At 38.7% G+C, this 26,756-nt stretch overlaps 1 protein-coding gene across 1 annotated transcript; it reads left to right on the forward strand.

Annotated features, from left to right (window-relative positions):
- Positions 1–10,624: 10,624 nt before the first annotated feature.
- LOC135244764 (chitin synthase chs-2-like) lies at positions 10,625–26,472 on the forward strand. Its single transcript, XM_064317304.1, has 19 exons — positions 10,625–10,771; positions 12,724–12,865; positions 13,012–13,194; positions 13,342–14,405; positions 14,508–14,597; positions 14,811–14,969; positions 15,354–15,528; positions 17,038–17,139; positions 17,636–17,777; positions 18,428–18,628; positions 20,070–20,354; positions 20,737–20,916; positions 22,281–22,692; positions 23,391–23,413; positions 23,555–23,619; positions 23,742–23,852; positions 24,176–24,393; positions 24,788–24,887; positions 25,035–26,472. Exons 1-19 carry the CDS (start codon positions 10,743–10,745, stop codon positions 25,044–25,046), a joined length of 3,693 nt encoding a protein of 1,230 aa, XP_064173374.1. The 5' UTR covers positions 10,625–10,742; the 3' UTR covers positions 25,047–26,472.
- The last annotated feature ends 284 nt before the right edge of the window (positions 26,473–26,756 follow it).

Raw genomic sequence — 26,756 nt, forward strand, 5'->3', positions numbered from 1 at the left:
GGAAGTGATGATTATCATGTGGTGGTAAAAATAACGTAGAAAGACTGCTTTTAAACAATAATTGAGTATGGAATGCAATTGTAAAAATAATGCATCCCCCCATAGATGAAGGTTATCAGTTACAGACTCTTATTGTCCTCAAAGAAGGAAAATTGGGGGGAGTGAAGAAGAATACGAAAAATTGAGAATACGCTTTTGATGATCGTACAACTTAGTGAAAAGAGAAAGACAAAGATGAGGAAACACGCCTTTGGTTGGACTTTACATGAACTATGACATACATGACTAGAAACATGTATAAATTGTGGTTTTACTAATAAGAGAACCTTCTATGGTGTATACTTATAGTTTGTATTCACCTTCTCCCCATAGGGATCTTTTGCACTCCTAAGTGTAGCGCATGCATGTAATAAAGACACCATACATTGCAAAATAGTGAGTGGTGATTGGTGAAATGTTAACAATTTCATTACCTCTGTCCAGACACCAACTACACATAAGGCACAGACTCACTAATTAACACTCAATAAAGACATACTGCAATAGTCAAAGACCAATTCTGTTTAAACAGCAGCCACACAAAGTCATAAACCAAAATTAGTTTCAACCACTACCCTCTCAGCCTGAATACACACTCATTCTCTTTCTTTCTCTCTCATTTTGGCTGGACCGCAACAGCCCTACAAACGCGAATGTCTGTACACTGAGTGAGTGATGAAGTTACACCATTGGTCGGCTGAGTTATGAAGTCACACCATTGGTCGGCCAGATAACGTGTGTTAGGTCTAGCCATATACTAGGTTTTAACCTGGTATTGCTCCGCTAGGACACTGCTGTTGTACCATTGAGGAAGGTACTTAACCTGCATTGCTTCAGTATATATCCAGCTACATAAATGGATGCAATGTAAATACTATGTAAAAAGTTGTGTAAGTTGCTCTGGATAAGAGCGTCTGCTAAATGCCTGTAATTTAATGTAACGCAATCTATCTATAGGGTTCACACTTTTATGCTTGCTGGCAGGGATGAATGCATTGAGGTGGACAGAGTTCTTTGGCTCAGTTATTTCCCCAGAAGTCTGCTGGCGGTCCCTGTATAAACGGTCCATTGACAACTGTCCTCCAGTTGAGGATAGTACACAGGACAATAGCTGCAAACAGACATCTGGTGCACCTGCATTCTCATATTCGAGATGACACCCTTTATGTTTAGCAATAGAATCTCCATCACACATATTTATAATTAAGGTAAATGGATTTATTTAGCCTTTCAGAAAGGTGGTTCAAGGGCCGGGGGAAAGTTATTCCTTGAACTGTATATTTTGGTATAAAGCAAGGAAGAGGTCTGTGCCTGTTCTCTTGAATTTCCTGTCAGGAATGGCCAATCAGGACAAGGCCTAGCATCCGTTGACCCTGTCCTGCTGAAGACATGGATACGGTCAGCCGAATTCAAGGTTGAATATCCTATAATCTAATTTATAACCGGCAGTCTTTTTTGTTTATTTGGAGCAGGGGATGTGTGGTGTACAGTGATACTTTTAGAATCGTGATATTGTTTATCCTGATAATGACACAGCAAGATTTGATGGCTGAAAATATTTTACTATTCTGCCGTTATCTAGCAACACTGAGAAAAAGACATCTTTTGTCATGAGCCATCGATATTGCAGTGTAATGTGGTGCCTCTCTCTGGTTTAGCTATCGGTATTCATGTAAATATTGCATGTTTGGACAGGCATGCCCTGTGCAGTTCTTCAGAATGATTAATGCAATGGTATGCAAAAAATCAAACTGCACGCTTTGCTTAGTGATGGTGTAAACTATTCATTTTTGGGCGTGACATGAGAAACCAGTGAGTTGCTTCCTTGTGCATTGAGCTGATGCAGGATCAGGTTTCCTTTCACTAAGCATCTTATTGTAATGGACCCAGTCATGTGTGCAAAGAATGGTATATTAGATCAAATACCACCACCCCCCTTGATCAACCGGTCTGGTCTGGTGTCAGGACCAAAAGAGTAATCACAACCAAGACAGTTGGTAAATACAGGGATTACTAGAATACTGAAATAGCTAGAAATTAAAAGAGCTTTGAGGGCTGTCAAATGGGCAGGGTCACAACTTCAAATAGGCGATACAAGCTGTAATCCAGACCACAGGCCACAAGTTCATAAAACACAGCATACAAGCCAAATTCACCCTCAGTGCTTTGAACCACATGAATTAGATCAAACTAGTATACTACAACAGAGGGGTTAATTTTCATTTTATTTTATTTTTGTATTATGTTCATTCTATGTCACATTAATTATGGCATTCTATGCCTATTTTTTTTATAATTATGGCATTTTATCCCTGTTTTTGTGTTCATTCTATGTTTAATTTCATGTGAAGCACTCGGTGCATATAATTTCTTTATTGTAAAGCACTTTGAGCTGCATTTCTTGTATGAAAGGTGCTATACAAATAAGGTTTATTATTACTATTATATTATTATTATAAAGGGCCTAAAGCACATTCATTATTCCACACATTAAGGCTAGTATTTAGATTGATCACTGCATACAATGACAACACATACCAGGGCCTACTGCAAGGGGATTTTACCCAGCCCTGCCCACTAGCAATCTGCCCCTTCCAGCAAAAAGACTCTACTCTCTATTTTTTCCTGTACCGGCTATCATGTACGTAAGTAGACACTAAAGTGAAGAACAGACCTCGCGTGAGCGTATATAAGCTCTCTCAGGTGCAAACAATCAGTAATAATCACAGGGAATCTCGGAGTACCCTCAGGCGGTTCTGAAGATTACCACGCTCAGTTCCCTAAATAAGCATTCAGTTTCCTCAACAGGGATACTGAGTAGCCAATTAGCACAAAAAGGCATCGATTAGCACAAACCACGACGCTGAGTCGCAAACGGAATATGGAACCATGACATGAATTGTATTTCTAGAATTGAGCGGGCCAAGTACAAGTATCTAAGATTTGTATTTGTCCAATTGCAGTAGGTTTTAGTGGGAGATACAGCTGGGTATCATCAGCATAACAATGAAAGAAAATGTTGTGGATTTGAATTATATTGCCCAGAGGAAGCTTGTATAATGAAAAGATGATAGGACATAAAATTGAGCCCTGTGGAACAGCAAGAATTAACTGCACAGGAGGAAGATGGGTTACCTATAGTAACAGAGAAGGTTCAATCTCTGAGGTAGGAACTAAGCCAGGCTAAGAATGTGCCTCTAATGCCAGCCCAATCTGTGAGGTGGTTTATTATAATATTGCGATCTACCATGTCAAAAGCTGCACTTAGGTCTAGAAGTATCAAAATAGAACATTCATCTTTACCCTTTTAAGTTTGGAAATGGACCTATAATTAATAAAAATTTCTGAGTATAATCTAGCCAAAAGAGGGTGGGCAACTGCATGTTTAAAAAATGAAGGAAAAGTGTTAGAGGACTGTTTGTAATTGTTAAGAAAGCAGGAATAACAGATTCAGTTAGTTGTTCGAGGAATTTAGTGGGTAACACATCTAAGGAGCACATCTGGTACAGTTTCACATAAGACAGGGAGAGAAACAGGTTCAAAACACCTCATGTTCTTTAGAGAGTTCTCTACCAGGAGGTGGGATCTGTGATCTAATATTTTCAATCTTTGTACTGAACAATTACAAAAAAATCTCGTACTTCTATGGGGTGGGATCAATACTGAAGCAAGGGGAGGAACTTACCATGGAACTGACATTGAATAGAGTCCTTGAATTATGCGTTATTTGAGATAAGATCTGCAAAAAATGCCGCCCTTTCTTCCTTAAAGGCTTTCTGGCATTTAATCATGTGATTTTTGAGAATTTTGTAGGAGACTTGCAGTTTGTCAAGCTTCCAGTTACAATTGGTTTTTCTGTGCTCTCTTTTCAAAGCCTGTGAACATTCATTTGACCATGTTTGGGATCTTGGATTTTCAAGAATTGAAAGTTGGTGTAAAAAGAGCCACCAGCCCCTTTGTGTATTTTCAGAAGACTGGGTAATATTGGAGCTAGAAATTTCTAAAAAGGCCACAGAAAATTAGCTGTCAGATTAGGAGATAAGGAAGCAAGAGGACACAGGAGCACAAGACCTGGAAGTAGGGTGAAACACAATTGCCATATGGTCAGTTCAGTCGGACAACTCACAATTTGAATTAAGCAATATTTATTAAGGTTTAATGTGAATACAACTTCAGCATGAAGTGGCACAGGTCTCTTATCACTCCCTGGTTGCATAACCCAGCCAAAATGATAACAGGGAATGACCACTACAAACCCCCCATGGGCATCATATAAGAAGCAGAGCTCACAGGTGGATGCTGGGGTGGTGGAAGGGCGAAAACTTTTCTGAAAGGCATATATACAGGAGTAAGCGAGGCAAGTCAAGCAAGCGTAACAGTAGCAGGGATAGCAGGGCAGATGAATGAGCAATGGTATGTAGGTTCGTGTCTAAAATAGCTTTCCCATAAAGGCATAAGCGTCATGTAAACTTATAGTCAATTAGTTCTTCTTGAGTTCAAAACTAGCTCTGCAGGCTTTGTATCATTTCAGTTAGACAACTCACTGCATTAAGCAATATTTATTGAGGATAAAAGGAAACCCTGCCTGTTAAGACTTGTTGACCTTAATGTGGTGTAAATGCCTTCAATTATATAAATATGTAATTAAAAACCACAAAAAAGATTTTTGTTATTTTAAAAAAATGTAAAAAATCCTTCAATTTGTAGGTCGCTATTGTTATCACAATCGCAATGCACTCTCGGTAATGACATCAAATGGTTGCACATTACTCAGCAGGAAAGCACCGAGGACAGCCCTAATTAAATGAATCAAAACGATGAAGATCCAGAGGAGACGAAAGTAGGGCATAAGATAGGGTGTCTGTGCTAGTCTATGCCAACAGAAATTAAAAAATTTGTCTGATGTAAAGAGTTCTGCTTTCTAGTAGCAGCCATTCAGTCACTTGACCATATGGATCAAACTATCGTTTTTGGTCAAACTGAAACATGTACATCATCCCCATTAATTTAAAAGACGTAACGTTATTATTGATCGGCGTTGTGTATATGATCTTAAGCCAGTGATAATACCTCCTTTAAATGCATAATCCCTAAAGATGATACATGCTGATACACTAGTATTTTAGCTATAGAATCTACCCTATTCAAAGATATCCTGTGTATCAAACCACAACCAAATTCTGTGGCATTTTATTGATATCTTTCACTATTAATAACAGCAACTGCTGGACAAAACAACTGAATTAACCCCCAGTGCAGAAATTTTATGTCATCTACCCAAAGTGCATTGCATGTCTAAAATAATGATCTCCATTGGTCAAAATTACTATTAATGGTTGGGGTTTTTTAAAAATAACTGAAATCTTTTGTATGGTTTTTACAACATATTTCCATAGTTGAGGGCATTTACAACAGATTAAGCCCTACAAGTCTTAACAAGCAGGGTTCCTGTTAATGTGAATGCAACTTTGGCGTCAAGGCTCTACCTCTCCCTATTTTAAAGCCAGCCGAAATGATGAAGGAGTGACCGCTCCAAACCCCCAAAACCACTCGAGAAAACAGAGCCTGACCTGGCTATGCAATGCGGGCCGATATTTCACTTTGTCTTGAGAAATGATGCGATGAAAATACAATGCTAATGCATTTCTGGATCAACCTAGTTATTCTAAGTTCTTGTGAACCTTGCGATGAAGCCATTCTGCACTGCAGCCGTATATCTTTACTTAAGATGTAAGCTATTGATGTTGACATCGCTGTTAGAATTTGATTGCCATTCAATGCTTAGCCATAGTTCAGACGAGTCCATGGGCAACATTCAATAGCCAATCCAGGGGTTTGAGCTCTCAGCATGCACACATTGGCTTCACCGACGATGTGAGTAACTGGGCCGGTGTCAGCGGGGATCGCTATGATGGTAGAACTCGTCATGGCAACCAAGGCAGCGGCCGTGGCAGATGGTTGGGGCGTGGCAGCAGAAACTGCGGGGTAGGATACCATCTCTGCCAAGAAAACCACGTTGCCACCCTTCAGCAGTAAGAAGTGGTTAGACTGGCTGAGAGGCGGAGAGGCACCCAGAAAAACTGACCAGCAATTTACTTTTCTTGTCTTGCCATTGATCACCACCTCTGTCCAGGGAGCTTGCAGAGGAGAAATACCCCCGGGGGCGAGGACAGTGCTTGCCAGGAATCAGGGCAGGAGCTGTCCCATAGGATGGCATCCATTGCACCTGCTCCTCCACCCGAGGATAACGTCTTAAGAGAATCCAACTCCAGTTGGAGGTCTGCTACCTGTTTGAAAAGCACCATACAGTCCCTGCAGGATTGTGGATGGCCCAGAACTTCCTTGCAGAGATTTTTCTCCATTCCCCATTGAGCAGCATTGGTGACTCCAGGTCCATAGCCCTGGTCTTTGGGATATGGAAGCAAATGCTGAAAGCTAACACTAAAAACCAAAGGGACTAAAACAAGTGAATATAAAATACTAAAAATAAATATTAAAAGTGTAGAACCATAAATGATGTGGTAAAATGGTGCTCAGTGACTTTATAACGGAAAAAAGGACAATTAAAAGATGACCTTATTAAAACAGCCAGCCATGGATTACTGAAGGATCAGCACTGCTGCCAGCAAGATGGCCCCATCCAGCATTAAAATTACACAACACATAGACACTGTAGACAACACTTTCCAACTGAAGTGAAAGCACTTCCCTGCCGTCAGATGGAAATACCCGCCTGTTGCGCCTCGTTGCGGGCGCTGAGCACAGCTGCAGGAGCCGACCGACAGTATCTCCTCCAATCAAACGACAGCGCGGGCAGCTGTGACTGTCCTTCCGGTCTCTCATTGGCCCAACAAGGAAACAAGGATGGCGCAGCATCAAACACAGTTCATTCAAACGCACGTCACTATGCACAATGTGTGACCGCCGTCCTCACGTCACACATAGAGTTTATACCCAGTTTGTTTTGCGCTTGAACGCAATCACTGGCCACACTGTGATCAATTTGGGCACGCCAAGACCGATGGCGAGTGCAGCCAGTACACAGGGGGAGAAGAGCACTCCTTACAAAACCCCCACTAACTGATTTTCCCTGCCTAACCCAAACTATCTATCTATCTTCATCGCCAGTATTCCTAGCCACCGCAAACAATGCCATTTGTTCCCCAGAATGAGGGCAAAGTCTGTTTCATTGGTGGACAACTAGCTGTAATATCCATACAACGCTCAGCTCCCCATCCTCCTATGCCTGGCTTTCAGGTCTCCGCCACATATCTCCGCCAAGCAGAGTCAATCAGGCACAGGCAATCAGTCTCATTTAACAACATGCAGAAAAGAGCTGCCTCACTATTCACTTAAAGTTATTTTAACCCCTGCACTCCTGGAGAGTGGTCCCAATTTTGTCTGGACACCCTGAATGTTGGCTGATTATTGTATTTGTTTTACACTTATCTTAGTTGGGATTTTTTAAAACCTGTATCCTTGTAAATAAATGTAAAAAAAAGATGCATACTGTACAAGTATGCATACTGTATGTTTTAAAGAAGTACAGGCAATTACACTATATTACCAAAAGTATCTGGACACCCCTCGGTCTAGGGCGATGTCCAGTCTTCTCGGGATAGTAATTACTGGAGCCATTTATATCTGCAAGCTCACTTTATTAAGGGTTGTGACTGGTCTGACTTCTCTAATGTCCCCCCAGATGCGTTGCACATTGGCATCAGGGTATTTTTTCTCCAAGAGTTTTTCCTCTGTCATATGCCACTGGCCTCCCCCTCTCCTGCACTGGACCAACTGTGCTCATTTTTGGCATGGTGCTTTTTCTTACACAGACCAGAAAACTACACAATGGTGGTAATACACTGCCTGGCCAAAAGAAAAAGTTGCACACTCTAATATTTTGTTGGACCGCCTTTAGCTTTGATTATTTAGATTTGATTTTGTGTCATTGTGGCAACGTCACAACATTTATTTCCGTCCAGAATTTCATTATCTTGTATGGATGACGGGAGAGTCGAACCACTCCGTAAAGTCTTCTCCAGCACATCCCAAAGACTTTCAATGGGGTTAAGATCAGGACTCTGTGGCGGCCAATTCATGTGTGAAAATGATTCCTCCATGCTCCCAGAACCACTCTTTCACAATTTGAGCCTGATGAATCTTGGCATTGTCATCCTAGAATATTCCCATGCCGTCAGGAAAGAAAAAATCCATTGTTGGGATAACCTGGTCATTCCGTACATTCAGGTACTCATCTGACTTCATTTTATTGCCGTATAACGTTGCTGAGCCTGGACCTGACCAATTGAAGCAACCCCAAATCATAACACTGCCTCCAGACGCTTGTACAGTGGGCACTGTCCAAAAAAATCCAAACGGCGACTTTTTTTTTGGCCAGGCAGTGTATTACTACGTGTGCTACTCTGAAGCAACGTTTCCCAACCTTTTTCCTTCCGCGGCACACTTTCCAAATTTACAGAATCTCACAGCCACTCCCAAAAGCATAAAAAATAAGCACCGTGCAGCGTCAGATGTGATGTGCCAACAGTAGGCCTAAATGTTATTTTGGGGTTTTAATTAAACAATCTGCATTTTAATGATATTTATTTTGGCTTTTGTGAATGGGATTTGTTCATTTAAGTTTTTTTAAAATTTATTTGAACATTGAAATTTTTTTAAAAGGATTTTTCACACGGCACACGTGACCTCGCCTGACGGCACACCAACTTGGTTTTATTAAAAAATATAATCACGTCCTGGAACCAATTTAATGAACATGAATCCCATGTCAGGAACTGCAGATCATGTTCCTGTTCGACCTGTTCCCCCACATATTAATGTGTGATGTCTAATAAAAGCAACCACTTCTACAGAACATGATTCAACAAGGAGTGCTAAGCTGAGCACAATTACAGCCTTACCCTTTTTCTTTTAAATTTCTTTGGTTGCAGTTTTTTTCCCACAATGTAGATCAAACTGATAATCCATTTTAAAGCTTGTTATCTTTAGAACAATCTATTAACCACCTTAAGTATATGCAATACTTCATATTCTCATAACTTCCATCACCATCAATTCTCTTTCAAATGTACGCATCTGTGTGTGTGTCTGTGTACTTGCTCTGCATTGAAAAACAGTGAAACAAGCTTTGTGAAGTAGGCAGTTGTTGCTGAAATCCAGTTTGAGTCTATCAAAATGAAAGAACATGTTGCACCATTTGAAAACATACATTTGGAAAGTTAGTGCAAGAGAAAGCTACATTTTAAAGTTATTTTTTATCTACATTAATATGCAGGGGCATGCACAGACATTTTGAGGGCCAGGGGCCCTCATCATATCATGACATTGTATGAAAACTCACACTCTCATACGTGCATGCACACACACACACATACACACACAGACTTGTGCGCACCATGTACCTGGATGAAAAATTCCATGTAAAGGTGTCAACGAGGAAATTGAGTGTTCTGTTGGCAGCTAACATTAGTGTCATGTCACTCATGTGAAAAGAGCAGCTACTGCTTCAATTTTTGAGAGGGCAGCACACAAGTACAAACTGAAGAATCTTGAAAGAGTTTTTATGGAGGAATGATATATACCTTATTGCCCCTTTTGTCCCCCAAATGTCCAACATCATAACAGTATCACAAAAGCAACACTACACAATATTATTTCAGTCAGGATAACTTACATATTAAAGTATTTACATGAATATGATGAGTGGATCTACTTCAGATATTAGTGCAGCATGCACTACCCTGTCTAACAGGGAGTATCGTACATCTCCCCTACTAAAAAGGAGGAATGCCAGAAAACCCCACTGTATCTAGAAGCAGATCCAAACAATAGGTGGTGCTGGGGTGGTGGAGGGTGAGTGCAATCTTAAGCAGCAGCAGTGAAGCATGCAAAGCAGCACAGGCAAGTAGCAGCACTGAGAAGTCGTCTGATTGTTTGTTTAAAAAGACTCTCCATTGGTGATGTGTGCCTGTGATTGGATGGGTAAGAGAAGAGTGTTGTGTGTATGAAATTGGATGATTGAGGAAAAGCAAGAGTATGTGGTTAATGGGGCTGACCGATTGGTTGGCTGAAATTTTGAGTTTCCTGAAAACTTGCTTTGTGCATTCCATGAGCGCTACTCACTTATCTGCTACTGTCATGTGTTTAGTTGAGTGAAATTCCAGTGAACGTTTCTTGTGGTTAAAAGTCAGTAAAATGCCTTAATAATACATTTTATTCAAAATGTGGTTTACATACAACACTCAAAGCACTGGATGTAGGCAATTGTTCAAACATATAGTGTATTTTTAGGTGTAACAGCTGAATTGTACATTATTTTCAATGTAAATGATTGGATTGCCATTTCACTTTTCATGTGACACATAAACATATATATATATATATAAATATATATATGCCAACAGGAAAGTATAATCAATGTCTGATAAGGCATCAAAACATGTGGGGACACAAGGGGGGAGACAAATAATCAGAATTTGCTTAAATATGAGGAAGTTCGTCTAAATAAAAATCATTTCCTCAAGTTATCCACCTGTCACAATGCATAAAAGGCTGCAAAACTGAAATAAGAGCCACAACCATCTCCGTCATCGAAGCTATACCTACATCATTTTTGGGATGAGTGGGCAATGATGAAACCATAAATACTTTGCTGTAGGCTATTAAGATCTTCAGAAGGCAACATGCATGACAAGCAGGAGATGGATGGAAGGTAGACTTCTTTTAGATGCTTTACATTCACATACACCATAAATCAATCACTTAACTTCATACTTATCATTTGTTACTTAATTAGTACACAAATATGTTGTAGCCTAATGGAAAAAGGAGCTGAATTTTATCCTGGCATACCAAGATAAATGCAATTAAGGTGAAAATCGCAATTTTAATGGTCTATTTCAGAACGTTGGCTACATTTAATCACATCATATTTATAACTGAATACAATGAAATCTTATAGTTTAGCAGTGATATTTGAATAGTCATCGCTTACGGTAACACCGCGGACAGTAGTAGTAGTCCTTTTCCATCTGGGATTATTATCATAATTACTATTTCTATTACATTTTACCCATTTTCCCAGATAAATATGAACACACGTTTGTAGTGTTTGTCGTTGTTTGAGGTTGTCCTGTGTTGCGACATGGGGTTTTTTCTGCTTTGGTAGTACTTTTTTCTTGTAATATATAATAATAAAATAATATTTATTATAATATATAAAAGTAAAATCGCTTTTGTGTAAGCTACGCTGTAATAGACTACCACTCCTTATGGACCGCAGTAAAGAGTTCAGAGCGATCGATAGTCGATAGATCGATAGTAGATATTCAAATTTAGTCGTTTATAACTTATTTCCTACTCCAAATATTTGTAAATTGCGTACTGCATAAAACGATTTGTTTTCAGATCTATTGCACTCCGTTACAGTTGTATGTATTAATTTTCAAATCTTCATTCATGAACTTAATTCATAATTCAGCTACCGAGAGATTTCAGACCGATTGAATTTTGCTTGTACTGTGTTTCCCCATCATCATCATCATCAGCCGACGAATAAAACTTGATGCCCAGCGATTTTCATTAACTGAAAGGATACTGTTTTTTCAGATCTGATTTCTCGGTAAAATACTATGGCCTACAGCGGAAAGTTGCTATATAGCGCACAATAAATGTGACGGTCAATAACCTTTGGACGCTGCCATTTCAGGTTTATATGCGCTCAATTCGGTCCTCTATCGCGTGCCAAAAGAACGGAGCAATTCGACAACTGGTCTCACATTACCATTGGAAGTGTGTTTGACTGATTAACATTAGTAGGCTATATATGTGCAGCAAAAAACAAACAAACAAACAAAAAAACAAATAAACCAAAAAACATTCTTACGCTCATTTAGGGCGTTTTCAGTTACTGTTACAATTATTCCGCACCTTTGTTACGACGTCACATCGGACTGCTTATACTTTGGTTTAAAGTTATGAACGTAATTTTTTAAATTTAGTTTTTTAGTTGTGAACCTAATTGAAACGGGTAAATAGTACTAAGACGTCAAAGCTGTTTGAAGTGAAATGTCATACTGCTAGGCGAAATATTTTCTGCGTAAATGAGCAAAATCCAAAAACTAACATTTATAGCAACTTCCCCTATTTTATTTCGTTGGTTCACAACGAATGCTGTAAAATCGGTGCTCGGAAGTAGTAGGCTATTAAAGATGAAACCAGCTAACGTTCAGCTCATGTGACTTGGACATTCCAAATGTTCGCTCTTTGAGAATTAAAAAAAAAAAAAGACTGCATATGAATATCAAATTTCGCGGGACCGACAATTCCAAGAAGCTTCTTAAGATGACTACCATATGTGTTTATGAAGGAAATCAACCACGCTTTTGTGAAAAGAGATATACCTATGATACACATTTATATATTGAAGTTACTATTTATACAATTCAAATTGTCTCAATGTGTCATATTTATGTAATAGCCCATAAATGTGTGTAATGCAATGTACTAAGATGTTATGCAAGCTTTTATTCGGCACTAGCTAAATCCATAGATTGGACTGAGCTATCCATAGGATAGAATCCACTAGAATCCATTGAATTTCTTAAAAAGCATGTTTACCATTTATTGTACCTATGGTAAATTGGACAAATTTGTGCTTTTAAGGACCAGGGAGTTCTGGGACAGGGCCCGGGAGGTACCTTTTATCCAGGATGAACAGAAACCAAGGAAGCTCCGGAAGTTCATCCATAACCTCGCCTGCACATTTATTGCCATAATGGCATTTGCACTGGCATTTTTTAGTAAGGTAAGACACCTTTACAAGTATAGGGTCCTTTCCATTCCATTCCATTCAAAACTCATGATTTTCCTGAACAAGACTAAATATGACTGAAGCTTAGGGAGTGCTTTTGACTCAAATGCATTAATTTTGACATATGTCTTTCCATACAGTCTTCCCTGCTACTCTTGATAACAGCATCAAACACAGCCTCAAGAAGTGTGCCTACAAAACCCTACGCACTTCTGTTTCTTGCCTGTTGTACAGTCACTCCAAGTGCTCTGGCATTGATTAAAAGCATTTGGAAAATGACATTTAAAGACTCAAAGACACCCTTGAAAATAACAATTTTATGGGTAAGTATATTGACTTTAGAACATGTGAGTGTGCAGCCTATACAGTACAAGTATTGGTTCAATTCTAACATTTTGAAAGTATGTTAATGATAAGAATGAAAAAGAACACACAAAATTCTTAAATACCAGTGATTGTGTATCTCACAGGTTTTCTGCACTGAAGCACTTGTTGCTTTTGGGACCATAATTCTCATCCTTGTAGCAATGCCCCATTTCAACATTATCACCAACGTAATGATCCTGAACAGTGTGGGAATCCTGTCTGCTGTGCTTCAGTTGGCTGTTAATTTGGTTACAAGAGCGAGGAACAAGTTCGTTTTCATTACCTCCATTGCTGCGTTCATCCTGATAACAGCTGGATATGTGCTGTTTGTATTGTTTTACATCGTGGAGACAACAGATTCAAAAAAAAACCTGACAGAATTGAAATATATTGCCGTTGCCATAGCAGGGGGTATCTTGGTCTCCCTGAACTGGTGGGAGAACTACAGCAGCCTGTTGCGGACTAACTTCCTGGTAAACCTTGCCAAGGACACCAAGAGGTGCAGAAATATCATCAACATCATCGCTAGTGTTGTGAGAATTGGAGTCACAGCGATTGTGTTGGGGGCCTATGTCAAACTGCAGGGCCTAGATTGGTCCTCTGTTCTGACAATCCCACAGGACTCAAGGACTGTGGTCCTGAGCCTCTTTGCCATCCAAGTACTCTCTAGTGCCCTCTGCCACTGGTTTGTGGTAGTGGCCTGCAAAATGCATGCAGTGCGGCGGAGCTTTGTCATTCCGATGTGGCTGGCTTCCCCTGCTGTTCTTCTGGCTTTTGTGCTCAGTTTTGGAATCCCTTTTCACAGTCTGGCCCAGAAACACACCCCAGGAAGTTACACTTTTGCCTTGTACTGCCAAAACTTCATCAGAGTCAACAACTCGGACGTCATTGCATTTACGCAGCTGGCTTCTGATGTCACCTACTCGCTCTGTGCCCAGAATACCTTCCGAAATGGAGACACAAAAGGCTGGGCTCTGCTGGGAAGCTCTGTGCTCAGCTGGTGGCTTGGGCTGTTTCTCAGTACCATCTACATCTGGTTCCACCCATACCAGCGCATCGAGAGGACCAAGGACCTGTTTGTGCGCCGCCTGTATGAAGGGGCTTTCATTGACCAGTCCATGCTTCTCAATGCTCGCTTTGACATCCCCCAGAGGAAGAGGCAAACCAAGTGAGTACTAATCAGTATGATGATTTTAACAACATTCCGCTGAGAGCACCAGTCACTGCAGGACAAAAGCAAAACCAAGTCTGAAGTCTCTTTCTTCTGTAGGGAAAAGGAAACTGTGATGCTCTACCTGTGTGCCACAATGTGGCATGAGACCTACAGCGAAATGATGACGATGATGATCTCTTTGTTCAGGTAAATAATATGGTAAAGACCATCGAGGCAAGATTGGGATTTGTGATTTAATCATAATTTGGATTGGGATTAAAATGAGCAATGTTTTGTTTTGGATTTTAAGATATGAAATTACTCAGGTATGAAGTTTATACCTGATTAAATATATGAGTAAAATAATATTTTCTGCTATCTTAACAACAAAACCTATACCTTTCTGCCACCTTTTGAAAGGCTGGACAAATTCAGACCCAGGAGAAACTCATATAAAGATGTGAGATTTGAAGACCACATTTTCTTTGATGACGCTTTCGAAGACGTGGAAGGAAGGAAACATCGCCGTGTGAATGACTATGCAGAGATGCTGGTGGAAGTCATCAAGGAAGTCTACATGTAAGATCGCCTGTAAACAAACATAACTCTTGTATCTTTGTTTAGCCATGATACTGAGAGAATATCTCATTTTTTGGCTTTTATTACATGGCTGTCTAACACCGTTTCTGAATCCTGTGTTTTTCCATTAAGAGAAAAGGTATGTCTGTGGTCATTAACAGGAACTCCTGGAAAGTGTCAAATTTTTACTGCTGTTTTGGCATGGGGTATGCCCCATCAAACTGTTAGTTTTAGTATTAGTATGTGCCGGTCAAATTATGTGGTCATAAGATACTATAAGGTAATAATATATAATATAATTTTAGGTTTGACTGTTTAGAGATTATTAAGTTTTAAAATGGTGGTCTGTTAGTACAAATGACTTCTGAATATTTTAAATTGTAGGATTTTCAGTAATGAGGACCCAAGCATCTTCAAGGACGACACATTACTTTCTGCGCAGAAAATCATCAAAACCCCTTACGGTGGCCGTCTCAAATACACACTGCCCCATGGCAACATACTGTATGTTCACTTCAAAGACAAGCAGCTGATCCGCCACAAAAAGCGATGGTCTCAGGTGAGCAAAGAACCTGCTGAATGCCACACCCTAATTCTTCCAAACAGTCAGATATCGAGGAGGGGGAGGACTAGGGTTTGGTTAGGTCAGCCAGCTAGGAATACCCAGAATAGATATGAATATTTTTGAGTCCACACTGTCAAGAAGAACAGTCTCAAAGCATGTCTACCATTTTCCAGAATGCATGAACATGACCCACCAAAGATGCAGGAAAAGGTTTTGTGGTGAGATGAGACCAAGATAGAGCTTTTTGGCCAAAATACAAAGTGCTATGTATGGCAAAAACGTCCCCGCCTCAAGAAGCTTGGGAGAAAGTTCACTTTTCAGCAGGACAATGATCCCAAGCATAAGACCAAAGCAACAAGAACAAAAATGTGAATGTCCTACAGTGACCCAGTCAAAGTCCTGATCTCAGTCCCATTGAAAATTTGTGGTACTATCTGGCAGTTGGAATCCACAAGTGTCATTCAACCAAGCTGAACAACCTAGAGCAGATCTACTATGAAAAATGGACTGGTTATTTACCCCCAAAGACATGACGCTTTTTTATTTCGGAAAAAGGTGGCTTGCATTGGTTTCATTACCAAAGCAAGCCATGTATCTCAGTGTTTCATATTCATTAAATTATCTCCAGACTAGTAACTGATTTTGGCTTTGAAAATCAGAACCCATGAGATAACAATACAATTGCTGATTGGACAAATATTCAAGGCTGTTAAAAAAGTGATTATTTTTTACTGAAATAATTTTATTCAATAAAAAATGTATTCACCTAGATCTGTGATAACTGATGAAAGCTACAAATTAAATGATTCAGTAATAACACTTCATTTTAATACTTTATTTATTTAAATACATAAATTAATGAAGTTAAGTATGCTTCACTGTGTTGCATTGCTTAATCTATTAACTGAAAGATGATGATCTTGGTGGGCAAAAGGTTGAAAAATAATCTTTAAAAATGCCATTTATATAATGGCATGTCATTTCATAAAATAAAATGTAGTTTCAAGCAGAAATTAAGGTTAAGGTTCATTAAAGCATAGGGCCCTAATAAGCAAGATACCAAGACAAATTTGCTTTCGTGCTCTTATGTGGAAAATTAGACAGCTACATAAATCTTGCATGTAAACTTGCATTGCAAGATGGCTCAGTTCATGATAGCATAATTTTTGTATTCTGCATTTGTGTAGAACGTGATGAGAAGTGATGAGAATCACAAACTGCAGCTGACCAAAGTATATCTTGAAGAATATTTCCTGACACACCACCCAATAAATGCCATACTGTAATGGATTGCAGTTCATCCCAATGTACAGTTTGGTAACTCTAACATCTAGAGCTTACATTAATTTTATCTCAGGCATACCAGCTATAGAGTTCCAGCAGGTTTTCTGCTTGGACCTCCAAAAATAAATGAACTCCTGTGACCTGTTTGATAGTTGCAAGTTCCTCTTTTATACCACTTTTTTGCATAGCTTATTCAAAGGGTTCTGTTTGTTTTATTAGATTATGTACCTATACTATCTGTTGGGCTGGAATATGAACAAGAAGTATGTCCTGAGGTCTGAGAATGGAGAAGGGAGAATCATTCTGGAGGAACAATTGAAGGTAAAAAATATTATCTGTCACACTGCTGTGTGTGCATGTTTCATAATTCGGGGTTCAAGCACTATAAATTCTGGAACTAGGTTTGCCAGACATCTGGCAAAATGTCCAATTTTCAAATGTCCCATTTTGACCAAAATGTCCAGTTTTCAAATTTTTTGTTCATGTCCGGTTTGTGGTCCTGACAGAGTAATTATCCAGTCAGAGTAATTGATGGAATAAATTTACCAGTAGTTTGTAATTAATTAGCGTGTCAGTGATGTCCTGATCAGACGTAGTAGGAAACTTGCCAAAAGTATTGTGCAAAAAAAGTATAAATCAGGCTTTAATCAACTTTTAGCTGGTATGTCCAGAGCTTACCAAACTTGATACGTTTGTTTGGATTTTGAACAGGTATTTCTCCTTGTTAAGAACAAATTTGCCTCAAAGACCCAAAAATGTGTCTGGGTAGACTTCGGGAATAGCTGATTGTATGTATGTGTTGTTCTGTCCTTCTCAGAAGGAAAAGGAGAACACCTACATTCTGGCTCTGGATGGAGACATTGATTTCCAGCCTTCAGCTGTGATGCTTCTGGTGGATCGCCTCAGGTTGTACCCTGAGGTCGGAGCAGCCTGTGGCAGGATTCATCCCACAGGCACTGGTAAGACCCTGGTGAAATGTTTTCAGAATCTCACTGGTACTGTTAGATGAAGTTTCTAAGCGACCCCAGTAGAATTTTGTATATCATTGATTGTGTATACTGTACTGTATGGTAAAGTAATTGCCATCATCCTGAGATGTATCAAGTAATTAATGTATTTAGTAATTAAGATTGAGATAAGCGATTTCATTACATTCAGGTATAACTCTGAAAGACATCAGTTTAATTTGCATTTGCAATCAGAAATTTCCCTAATTTAAGTTGGTGGTTCCTGTGCACTAATACTGATATATAGTATTCACTATTTCTCTTTATTATTCTTAAAACGTTACTAGCCTATGGAAATTAACATTCAAGCTTAATTTAGAAGAAGTATTATTTCAAAAAATCACACAAATTTGAGATGTGTCTAGCGCGCTTATTTTCTTAAGTTCTCTTGAGGAATACAATTATGAAGTTGATGCTTTTAGAGTTCCCCCTGAGCTTGGCTACCAGTAACAGTGATACCAAAGTTTAAGGTAGAATATTTTATACTTCTGTTGATTATGCAACAAGTCAATCAAAGCTGTGTCACACCTTTGGGCCCATTACAGGGCATCTGCAAACAGTGAACAGTAAGGGTATGGTTATTTGGTTATGTCCTTCCACAGGGCCCATGGTGTGGTATCAGAAGTTTGAATACGCTGTGGGGCACTGGATGCAGAAGGCAACAGAACATGTGTTTGGCTGTGTGCTCTGCAGTCCTGGCTGTTTCAGCCTGTTCCGGGCAGCTGCACTCATGGACGATAATGTGATGAAAAAATACACCACCACTGCCACAGAAGCCAGCCAATATGTGCAGTATGACCAAGGTACAGCTTGTTGCATTAGTAGCAGTTCATTTGTGAAAGACATTCAGGCTACATGCAATAATATTGTGTTGTTAGAGGTTAAATCTTGAATAAAGACATTATAGGAATTAAGGAATTAAATGACTGTTTCCATTTTGAGAGCTGTGAGAATTAAGGATGAACACTGGAGCAGTGTTCAGACTCTAAGGAACAAGAGTCTGAAGAAAACCCATAGGATTATGCTTGATGTGAGAAAAACAACTTATCTGCTATTTGAAGAAATACATTTTTTTCATAGTATCACATACAATAGCTTAGTTTGTGAATGAGGTTAATATACACCATTCACACTATCTGCTAGTTATCTGCTAACTTGCCATTTCCCAGCTGATTTGCTTTAATGTGCTCTGGATTTTTAGTTGATTTTCTGTAAACGCTGACCCTGTGAACTACATAGAAAAGCTAGATGCTGCAGTGGTACTAGGAAAACTGCCTGCACTGAGGCAGGACACACGTTTTTGAAATGTGACATGTGGGCACTCATTCACTGAGACCTTAAGTCCCCAGTGTTTCTCAGTGAGGGGGATATGACTGGCCATGCTACCAAAAAGAGTAAATTTGACTCAGCGATTGATTATTAGATGGGACGAAGATGGGTATTTTTCAGTATGGATTTTCTCATTTTTGAAATACTACAATGGGTGGGTAATTTGAATTTGGAGATACGTCCTCATGCCCTCCATACTAGGTGAAGTGGGTGGCGACTGAGCAAACAGATGGCCACTCGGGATGTTCAGATATGTTCAGTAGTTTTACTCAAATGTTTTCAAAATCATCTGGGAGAATGTGCCTGCTGCACACTCACGCATTCTTTAGCTGTGTCTCAGGTATATCCGGAGGATATTTGGTGCTCCGAATTGCAGGCAGCCATAGTTTTCTCTCACTTACATCTTGCAGTAACTAGCAAAAATAAATTCCTTCCTTCACTAGTGTTGAACCCTTGCAATTTGCCACACCATAGCAAAGCGGCATTTTTTAAATGTCTGATCCACCCCCATGGACTGTAAAGACCTGCCCCAACATGAGCAGTAGTTTGGAGCTATATTTCTGCACTCATTACAGTTAGAGAGTTGGCTGAGAGCTCAGTTTAATCAGGAGTACTGCTACACCTCCCCAAATAAAAGAAAAAACCAAAGTGGAATTCCCCTTTTAATCAAGATTGGACATTCATCTCAGGGATGACTGCAGCTGTCAGCAGGCATTCTAAAACTATGTTTACTTTGAAAAAAATACATATTTTGAAAACACTCTAAAACCATATTTTCATTTAAGTTAGTGATTTAAAAAAATCTGCATTGGCCTTTATTGTACATTGTGAACTTATTAACTTATTTATTTTTCATTGGTTGCTGAAAAGGAGTTACGGATTACTAATTGATTTTTTGTGGTTGTGATTATAAAGGGGAGGACCGCTGGCTGTGCACCCTCATGTTGCAGCAGGGTTGGAGGGTCGAGTACAATGCAGCATCTGACTCCTACACCAACGCCCCTCAGGAATTCAAGGAGTTCTACAACCAGAGGCGGCGCTGGGGGCCATCAACCCTGGCCAACACTCTGGACCTGCTGGCAACTGGAACCCTGACGGCACAGAGAAACAAATCTATATCCAGACTATTCATCCTCTACCAGATCATAAATATGGCCTCTTCCATCCTAGGCCCAGCCACTGTTTGCTTTATGATCGCAGGTGAGAATAAGTCATAACAAAATATGTCACATACTTTTGTACTTGCATGCATTTTCTGTAAATGAATTGATTGATGAACAGTGTTTGTGAGTAGAACAGAGCAGCACTTCTATGTAATATTAAAGACAAATTTTGACTGAATTCCAGCCAGAGTTAAAAACAAATGATCATTTAATCCAGACCATTATATTTGAATCCAGTAGAATTATCATTCAGGGTTATGGGAGAAATATCACATTCTGTTTCTCCTACAAGGGGCACCAGAATGTTTATTTCTGTTTTAAGGTTAATTTCATCAGCTGTGCTTTCTGTTCCATTTCTTTTTTACAGTTTGTGTGGAGAACATGGTTGCATATTTCATGTCATTTTTGTTTTTCTGTAGGGAGCTTCTCATCTGTGTTTGCAATTTCTGCAAATGTTAGTCTGATTCTGGCAATCATCCCACCTTTAATATACCTGTTCCTGTGCTTCAAGCTGAAGTCTGATACCCAAATCACCATCGCCGCTGTCATGAGCGTGTTGTATGCTTTCCTCATGTTAGCAACAATGTTATCTATTGCAGGTAAGACTTTTCACTCAATATTTAAAGTATTACAAACCAAAATTTTAAAAATGTGTTTTTAAAGATTATTCCAGTTTTAGTGTGTTTTTAGTTGCCACACATTGTTGATCACACATAGTGAATGGTTCCCAAGGGGTCTAAAGTAAGCTTTGATCAGATCTGACTGCCTGTACAGTATATGAGTTCTAAAAGAAGATGTTGAAAATGACTTATTTTTGTGTATTGAAAAATGAAGAAATTATCTTGAAAAAATATTGTTGTATAATGGTTAGGGAATTGTTTTGGTAATAGTGAGGTTGTGGATTCAATTCCCAGGTAAGGCTTTAGTCTTGTAACCAAGTACTTTTATTGAATTGCTTCATATCTAGCACTTATCACGCATATCATAATTATATATACAATTCTATAATGTGATGCTATATAAATGTATATTTATACGGGGGGGTTCCAAAAATGAAAAAAGTGTAACAATGGAAAGTGTAACAGTGCAAATGGAAGATGGAATTTGTTACAAACTAGTGGTCAAATTTCAATCAAATTTTCAGACTGGACATTTTCCGGTCGGGACCACAACATGGACCTCCACAAAAAATTTGAAAACCGGGCATTCAGGGCCTACAACCGGGCATTTGACAACCCTAAATTAGGGTGATGATAGGCCCTATCATCTATAAGTTGGGAAGCAAGTCCTAGATACTAGCTAATAGTTATTACTTGGCTTCTATAACATTAGATACCAGTTAACATTAATATTGTAAATGACATGGGATATATAAATCTTCTACAGTGGCCATTTTGTTCACAGATCAATAGCAAAGTAACATTATTCAGATAAGCAGGCAAAAACAAACATGAAAATGACTTTGTTGTCGGTCTTGTCTCTTTGAGTCTGGCCAGTGTTGCCAGTAGCAGTTGTTGCTTAGAGATGGTTGGTGTCTGTTCATTAGAACAAGAAATGTCACAGAAAAACTGACCTAGCTTAAGTCCAGCAAAAAGTCCACCTGCCCCCCAACTGCATGCCAGACAGTCTCAAGTTGAAAATCTCACTCTAGCCAGATGACCAAAGTTGGCAACTGTGAATAAAATAAAATCTACCTTGCAATTTCACAAATTGGACCTGGCCACCCTGACACATTGCATATTATTTTTTAGCCAAACTTAAGTGATCTTACTTAAGCTTTTTAAAATCTTTGTAAAATGTGAGAAATAAATTCTTTGTACCCACTTACTGCTGAGAAAACATCAAAATTGCTTTGAACATTTGAACTTATTTTATAACAGATCACCCTTATAATTCAGTCAATTATGAAGATTGTTTTTTCTAAATATTATGTTACTGTATGCACCTTCTTGTTCTTCTAAAGGGGATTTGGTGAAGGTGGGGACCATCCTGACCCCTAGCGGCATTTTCTTCGTTGGAATCCTGGTGCTATACCTCTTTACGGCCCTGCTGCACCCTCAGGAATTCCACCTCTTGGTCTACGGCGTTGTTTATGTCCTCAGCATTCCGAGTGGGTACCTGTTGCTAGCCATCTACTCCATGGTCAACATGAACAACGTGTCTTGGGGCACGCGTGAGACCGCCGGCCAGGGCAAGGATGGGCCCGACCACACATTCAAGAAGAATGTGAAGTATGAGAAGAAGTGCAAGTGCTGCTGCTGGAATGTTGAGTTCCAGATAAATGAAGATGAGAAAGTGGTGGTCATCCCAGGGCCCACAGAGGCCCCCATTGCAGCAGAACCAACGAGTGAGAACCATCCTGATCAGGAGGAATGGTAGGTTGCTCACGGATAAACAGTTATTGTGTATGTGAGTGGGAGTATTGTGTATGTGTCTGAGAGTGTTCCAGCTCCATCAACAACCAGTTAACATGATGTGGGGTGTACGGGTGCATTAGGAGTACAAACGCTTCAGCTGCAGTGCTTCCTACACAGGTGAAACTGCATAGATGTCAACCCCATGGGACAGCTGCCCATATTTAAATTGCTCAGATCCATACAAATTAATGCATGAACTTTAGGCAGCATGCTAACATTAGCTTGCATTGATTAGCTTGTGTGCTCGCAGATAATACGAGTTTGTACAACTACTCACTATTGGGTAATTGGTTGGAATTAAAAAAAAAAACAATTGTTCTTAAATTTGATTCACAAATATATGCAATGCTTATGTTTTTCCCCACGTCAAAACACAGTTTCCTGTCTTCACTTTGGTGATCGCTGAACTTGCCAAACTGTGTTGAAGAAAAAACTTACATTTGCATTTAGTCAGACTGAAAGAATATTGTTCATTAAATCCAGATCCATGCTTAATCTATTGCTTATTTTCATGGCTGATTTCTTTGCTGCAGTTTTACTAAATCATATAAAGATAGATTTGAACGATGTGTTAATTTATTTTTTTCAGCACAATACGGTACATATACATTTTATATTTATAGAAGACTTCATTTTTAAATATGTTTTACCCCTAGGGAAGAAGAACCATCTGCACCATGTAAGTAAAATTGTCACTGTAACTTACTTATACAAACCAGCTCTGCTCTTTAATGGGAAAATATTTTTTAATAGAACACATAATGGGGTTTCTTGGACGTTGTTATACCTTTTTTCCATTATTCCTATCGTCATTTGGCAGATTGGGTAACACAGCTGAGAGAGAGATCCAGTGAGCTGGCCCTGATAGATGACACACTTGATGACGTGAGTCTGGCCTTTTGTGTCAAAAATAAGTAATTAAATAAACTTGCTTGCTATGCAAAACATTTAAGTGAATTATGTCACTGATTTTATACTGACATCAGTTTTGTTTGTTTCTCTTCCAGGAAGAAGAGAAGTTCTGGATAAAACTCCAAGAGCAATATTTAAAGCCTATAGATGAAGACAAGAAAAAGCAGAAACAAATTGCAGAAGATCTCAAAGACCTCAGAAATAAGGTATATCCATATGTATAACTAAATTATGCATGGACACAGTAAGGCTGCTCTGCGATAAAATTTAAATGAAGCTACTGTAAATATATCTGCAGTGACAATTTGCCAATTTGACAATTTACTTAAATTATGTTCCTTGTAGGGGTTCAAATTTCAGATGAAACATTAAACAAACCAGCTTCTGACTGCTGTTGCATTTATTTCCTTTCTGAACAAAAACATTGTGAGCATAATGCATTACGTTCAAGAATGGTTCCCTTCCCCACATTTTGGAATTTGCACAAACGTATATTTTCTTTTTGTTTTTTTTTTGTTTTTGTTCGCAGGCGACATTTGTCTTCTTCATCTGCAACGCTCTGTGGATTGCAGCCACTTTTTTCCTTCAGCAGATTGGCACAGCGGTCACCATTGTGATCCCCAGAACGTTCCTCAATGGCACAAAGGATCCCAACACAAACATCTATATTGACCCAATTGGACTGATGTTTCTCCTGGGCTTCGCCTCCCTTCTGGCCATACAGTTGTTTGGGATGATCTGGCACAGGTAGTTAAATATTGATGCAAGCAGAGCTCCATCACATTATGAAAGGACTTACTTGTTGTCTTTATACAGGTGTAATTTTGAAATACCCTCAAATAAGGTTTGAATAAGCCCTGGGATTCATGAAATAAATTCAATTTCCTTACAATTTGAGCACATTAAAGTATTCATTTTCCGATTTAAAAAAAAATGGTTTCAAATACTTTACAGTCATTATTTCTGTAATTAATATTGGACAATGAAAACAATAATCACTTTAAAAGAACATAAAATGGTTTGGACTCATTTTCCATCATTTTTTGTACAGTATGGAAACCCAGACCTGTTTTCAGATCCATTGGATTGCATTTCCCATGTCAACAAATGTCTGACTTGATTTCTTTTCATTGTTTTTCAGAATTCAGACGCTAATTCACTACATCGCCTACAGTGGGACCGAAGCTAAATCTATGAGCATGGAATTCAAAAAGTCAATGAATGAAATCAGTGATGAAAAGGTTGGGAATATTTTATTTAGGCTGAATCATAATATATATATATATATATATATATATATATATATATTGATTCTAAGTTTGTGACTAATACAAAGGAACTAAAGCTTAAATTAGAGTTCATAATTAACACAATTTTATCTTCCACAGAATTTCCTCTAAGAAAGTACGTTTTCCACATTGAAGCTGATGAAATCCAAAAAAAGGTTCACCTGCAATAGTTTTTCCCACGGAGAGAAGATGGTCATTATATCTGGGTTTGTAAATTGCAAAATTGAAATGTTGATTTTTATTGACAGCTATGCACATATATAATGGATATGTCAGCAGAATATATTAATTTGTGAACAAGTGCAATAAGTTGGTTTTTGAAATGTTGTATGCTTTTGATTCCCCTTGTCTGTAGTCATGTCAGCTTTTTTCAATGCCATTTCTTTTCTTTCTTCCCTTAACTCCCTTTTTATTCTTGAATGTGCACATCCAAAGACATATTTTTTAAATTGAGTATGTTAGAAACAATATGCTGTATACATTACAACTGTGTTAAAGGGGTCCCTTTTCACAACATTTTCAACAATTTTCCATTACACTCCTGGGCCCTCTTCAACATGTTTGTCATTTTTTTCAATCAAAAAAATCATCAATATATTCATTATTAAGATATACTTTAAATTTGCTGAGTGTTAGAAACAATGTGCACTATACATTACACCTGTGTTAAAGAGGTCCTTCTTCTCTACATTTACATTATACTCCTGGCCCCTCTTCAATATGTTTATGTCATTTTTTTCCCAATCAAAAATATCCTAAATATTATAAATTATTTTTCAGAGCCTTGCCTGGCTTTTCAGCCACACAAGCTAGTTTGTCTTGCTCATTTAAATATGTAATGACCTGTAGCTACAATTGGCTCCTGGTTTTCACTAACCCCACCCACAAACAGAAGGCTTGAGGAAAGAAGCAATGCAGCACAACTGAGTGTTATCACGGTGTAAATGAAGGAGCCAGAGACAGATCTGGTGTTGTGACATATAATGCACCCCTGCATTATTTAAATTATAAATTGATATCTGTACCTTTTGAACTGTACCTTTTGTGAAAGTGTCTTAGAAACATTATCATCTGTTTTCGGAATACCCTCATGTGAAGACATTTTGAAATGACTAGCAATGTCTTGTGTCAACTCTATCCAATACTGCAGTATGAAAAGAAAGAATCTGATGTATTCCTGTACTTTACAATGTCATGCAGACCCTAATGTTTCATATACAAGCATACATAATTCATATATCTATTGATTGTCCTTGGAAGGTTTCATATTCATAAAATCAAATGGTTTAATGTAAAGCCAGTTTGTAACATTTTCAAATTACAACTTAACCACTATTTCAAGGCTGCTTATGGCCGTAAAATCATAAAGCCACTAGAACTGTGTCTAGTTTTAGTTTATTTAATTTTATTATTTCTATTAATTCCTGAAATGCTGTTGTTTGTATGTATTTATATACACCCTTTGTTGACTTGTAAAAATTATGTACCTTTCATGTAAATTGTATACATGTTTTCAATAAAAAATTAAATAAAAATCCTATAATGTAGCATTCCTCGCTAGTTAACTATCACTGCAGTAGCCATTACACTGTAAAAAGTGGGCAAAATTACCAGCTTTCATGTGATATTGGCCAGTGCTGGGGACCGTAGAAAAGGCATAGTTTTGAAAGACAGTTTCATTTCCAGTTCTTATTCAGTTCTCTGGAGCAGACTGTTCTGTAGGTAGACTAGACAAAGATCCTTTCTGACAGACATTGCAGAGGTGAGCTGAACACACACTATGTAGGCTCTTTCTTCATATAGTAGTGCCTAGGTTTGAAG

The sequence above is a fragment of the Anguilla rostrata genome, chromosome 18, assembly GCF_018555375.3.
Source record: "Anguilla rostrata isolate EN2019 chromosome 18, ASM1855537v3, whole genome shotgun sequence".
NCBI classification, from domain to species: domain Eukaryota; kingdom Metazoa; phylum Chordata; class Actinopteri; order Anguilliformes; family Anguillidae; genus Anguilla; species Anguilla rostrata.

Bases quoted from the DNA above. Each gene is read 5' to 3' on its own strand.
- LOC135244764 (XM_064317304.1), top strand. From the start codon at position 10,743: ATGCATGACAAGCAGGAGATGGATGGAAG. The intron at 12,866-13,011 runs GTAAGACACCTT...CTTTCCATACAG, and splicing joins CACTGGCATTTTTTAGTAAG to TCTTCCCTGCTACTCTTGAT. The intron at 23,414-23,554 runs GTAAGTAAAATT...GTCATTTGGCAG, and splicing joins AGAAGAACCATCTGCACCAT to ATTGGGTAACACAGCTGAGA.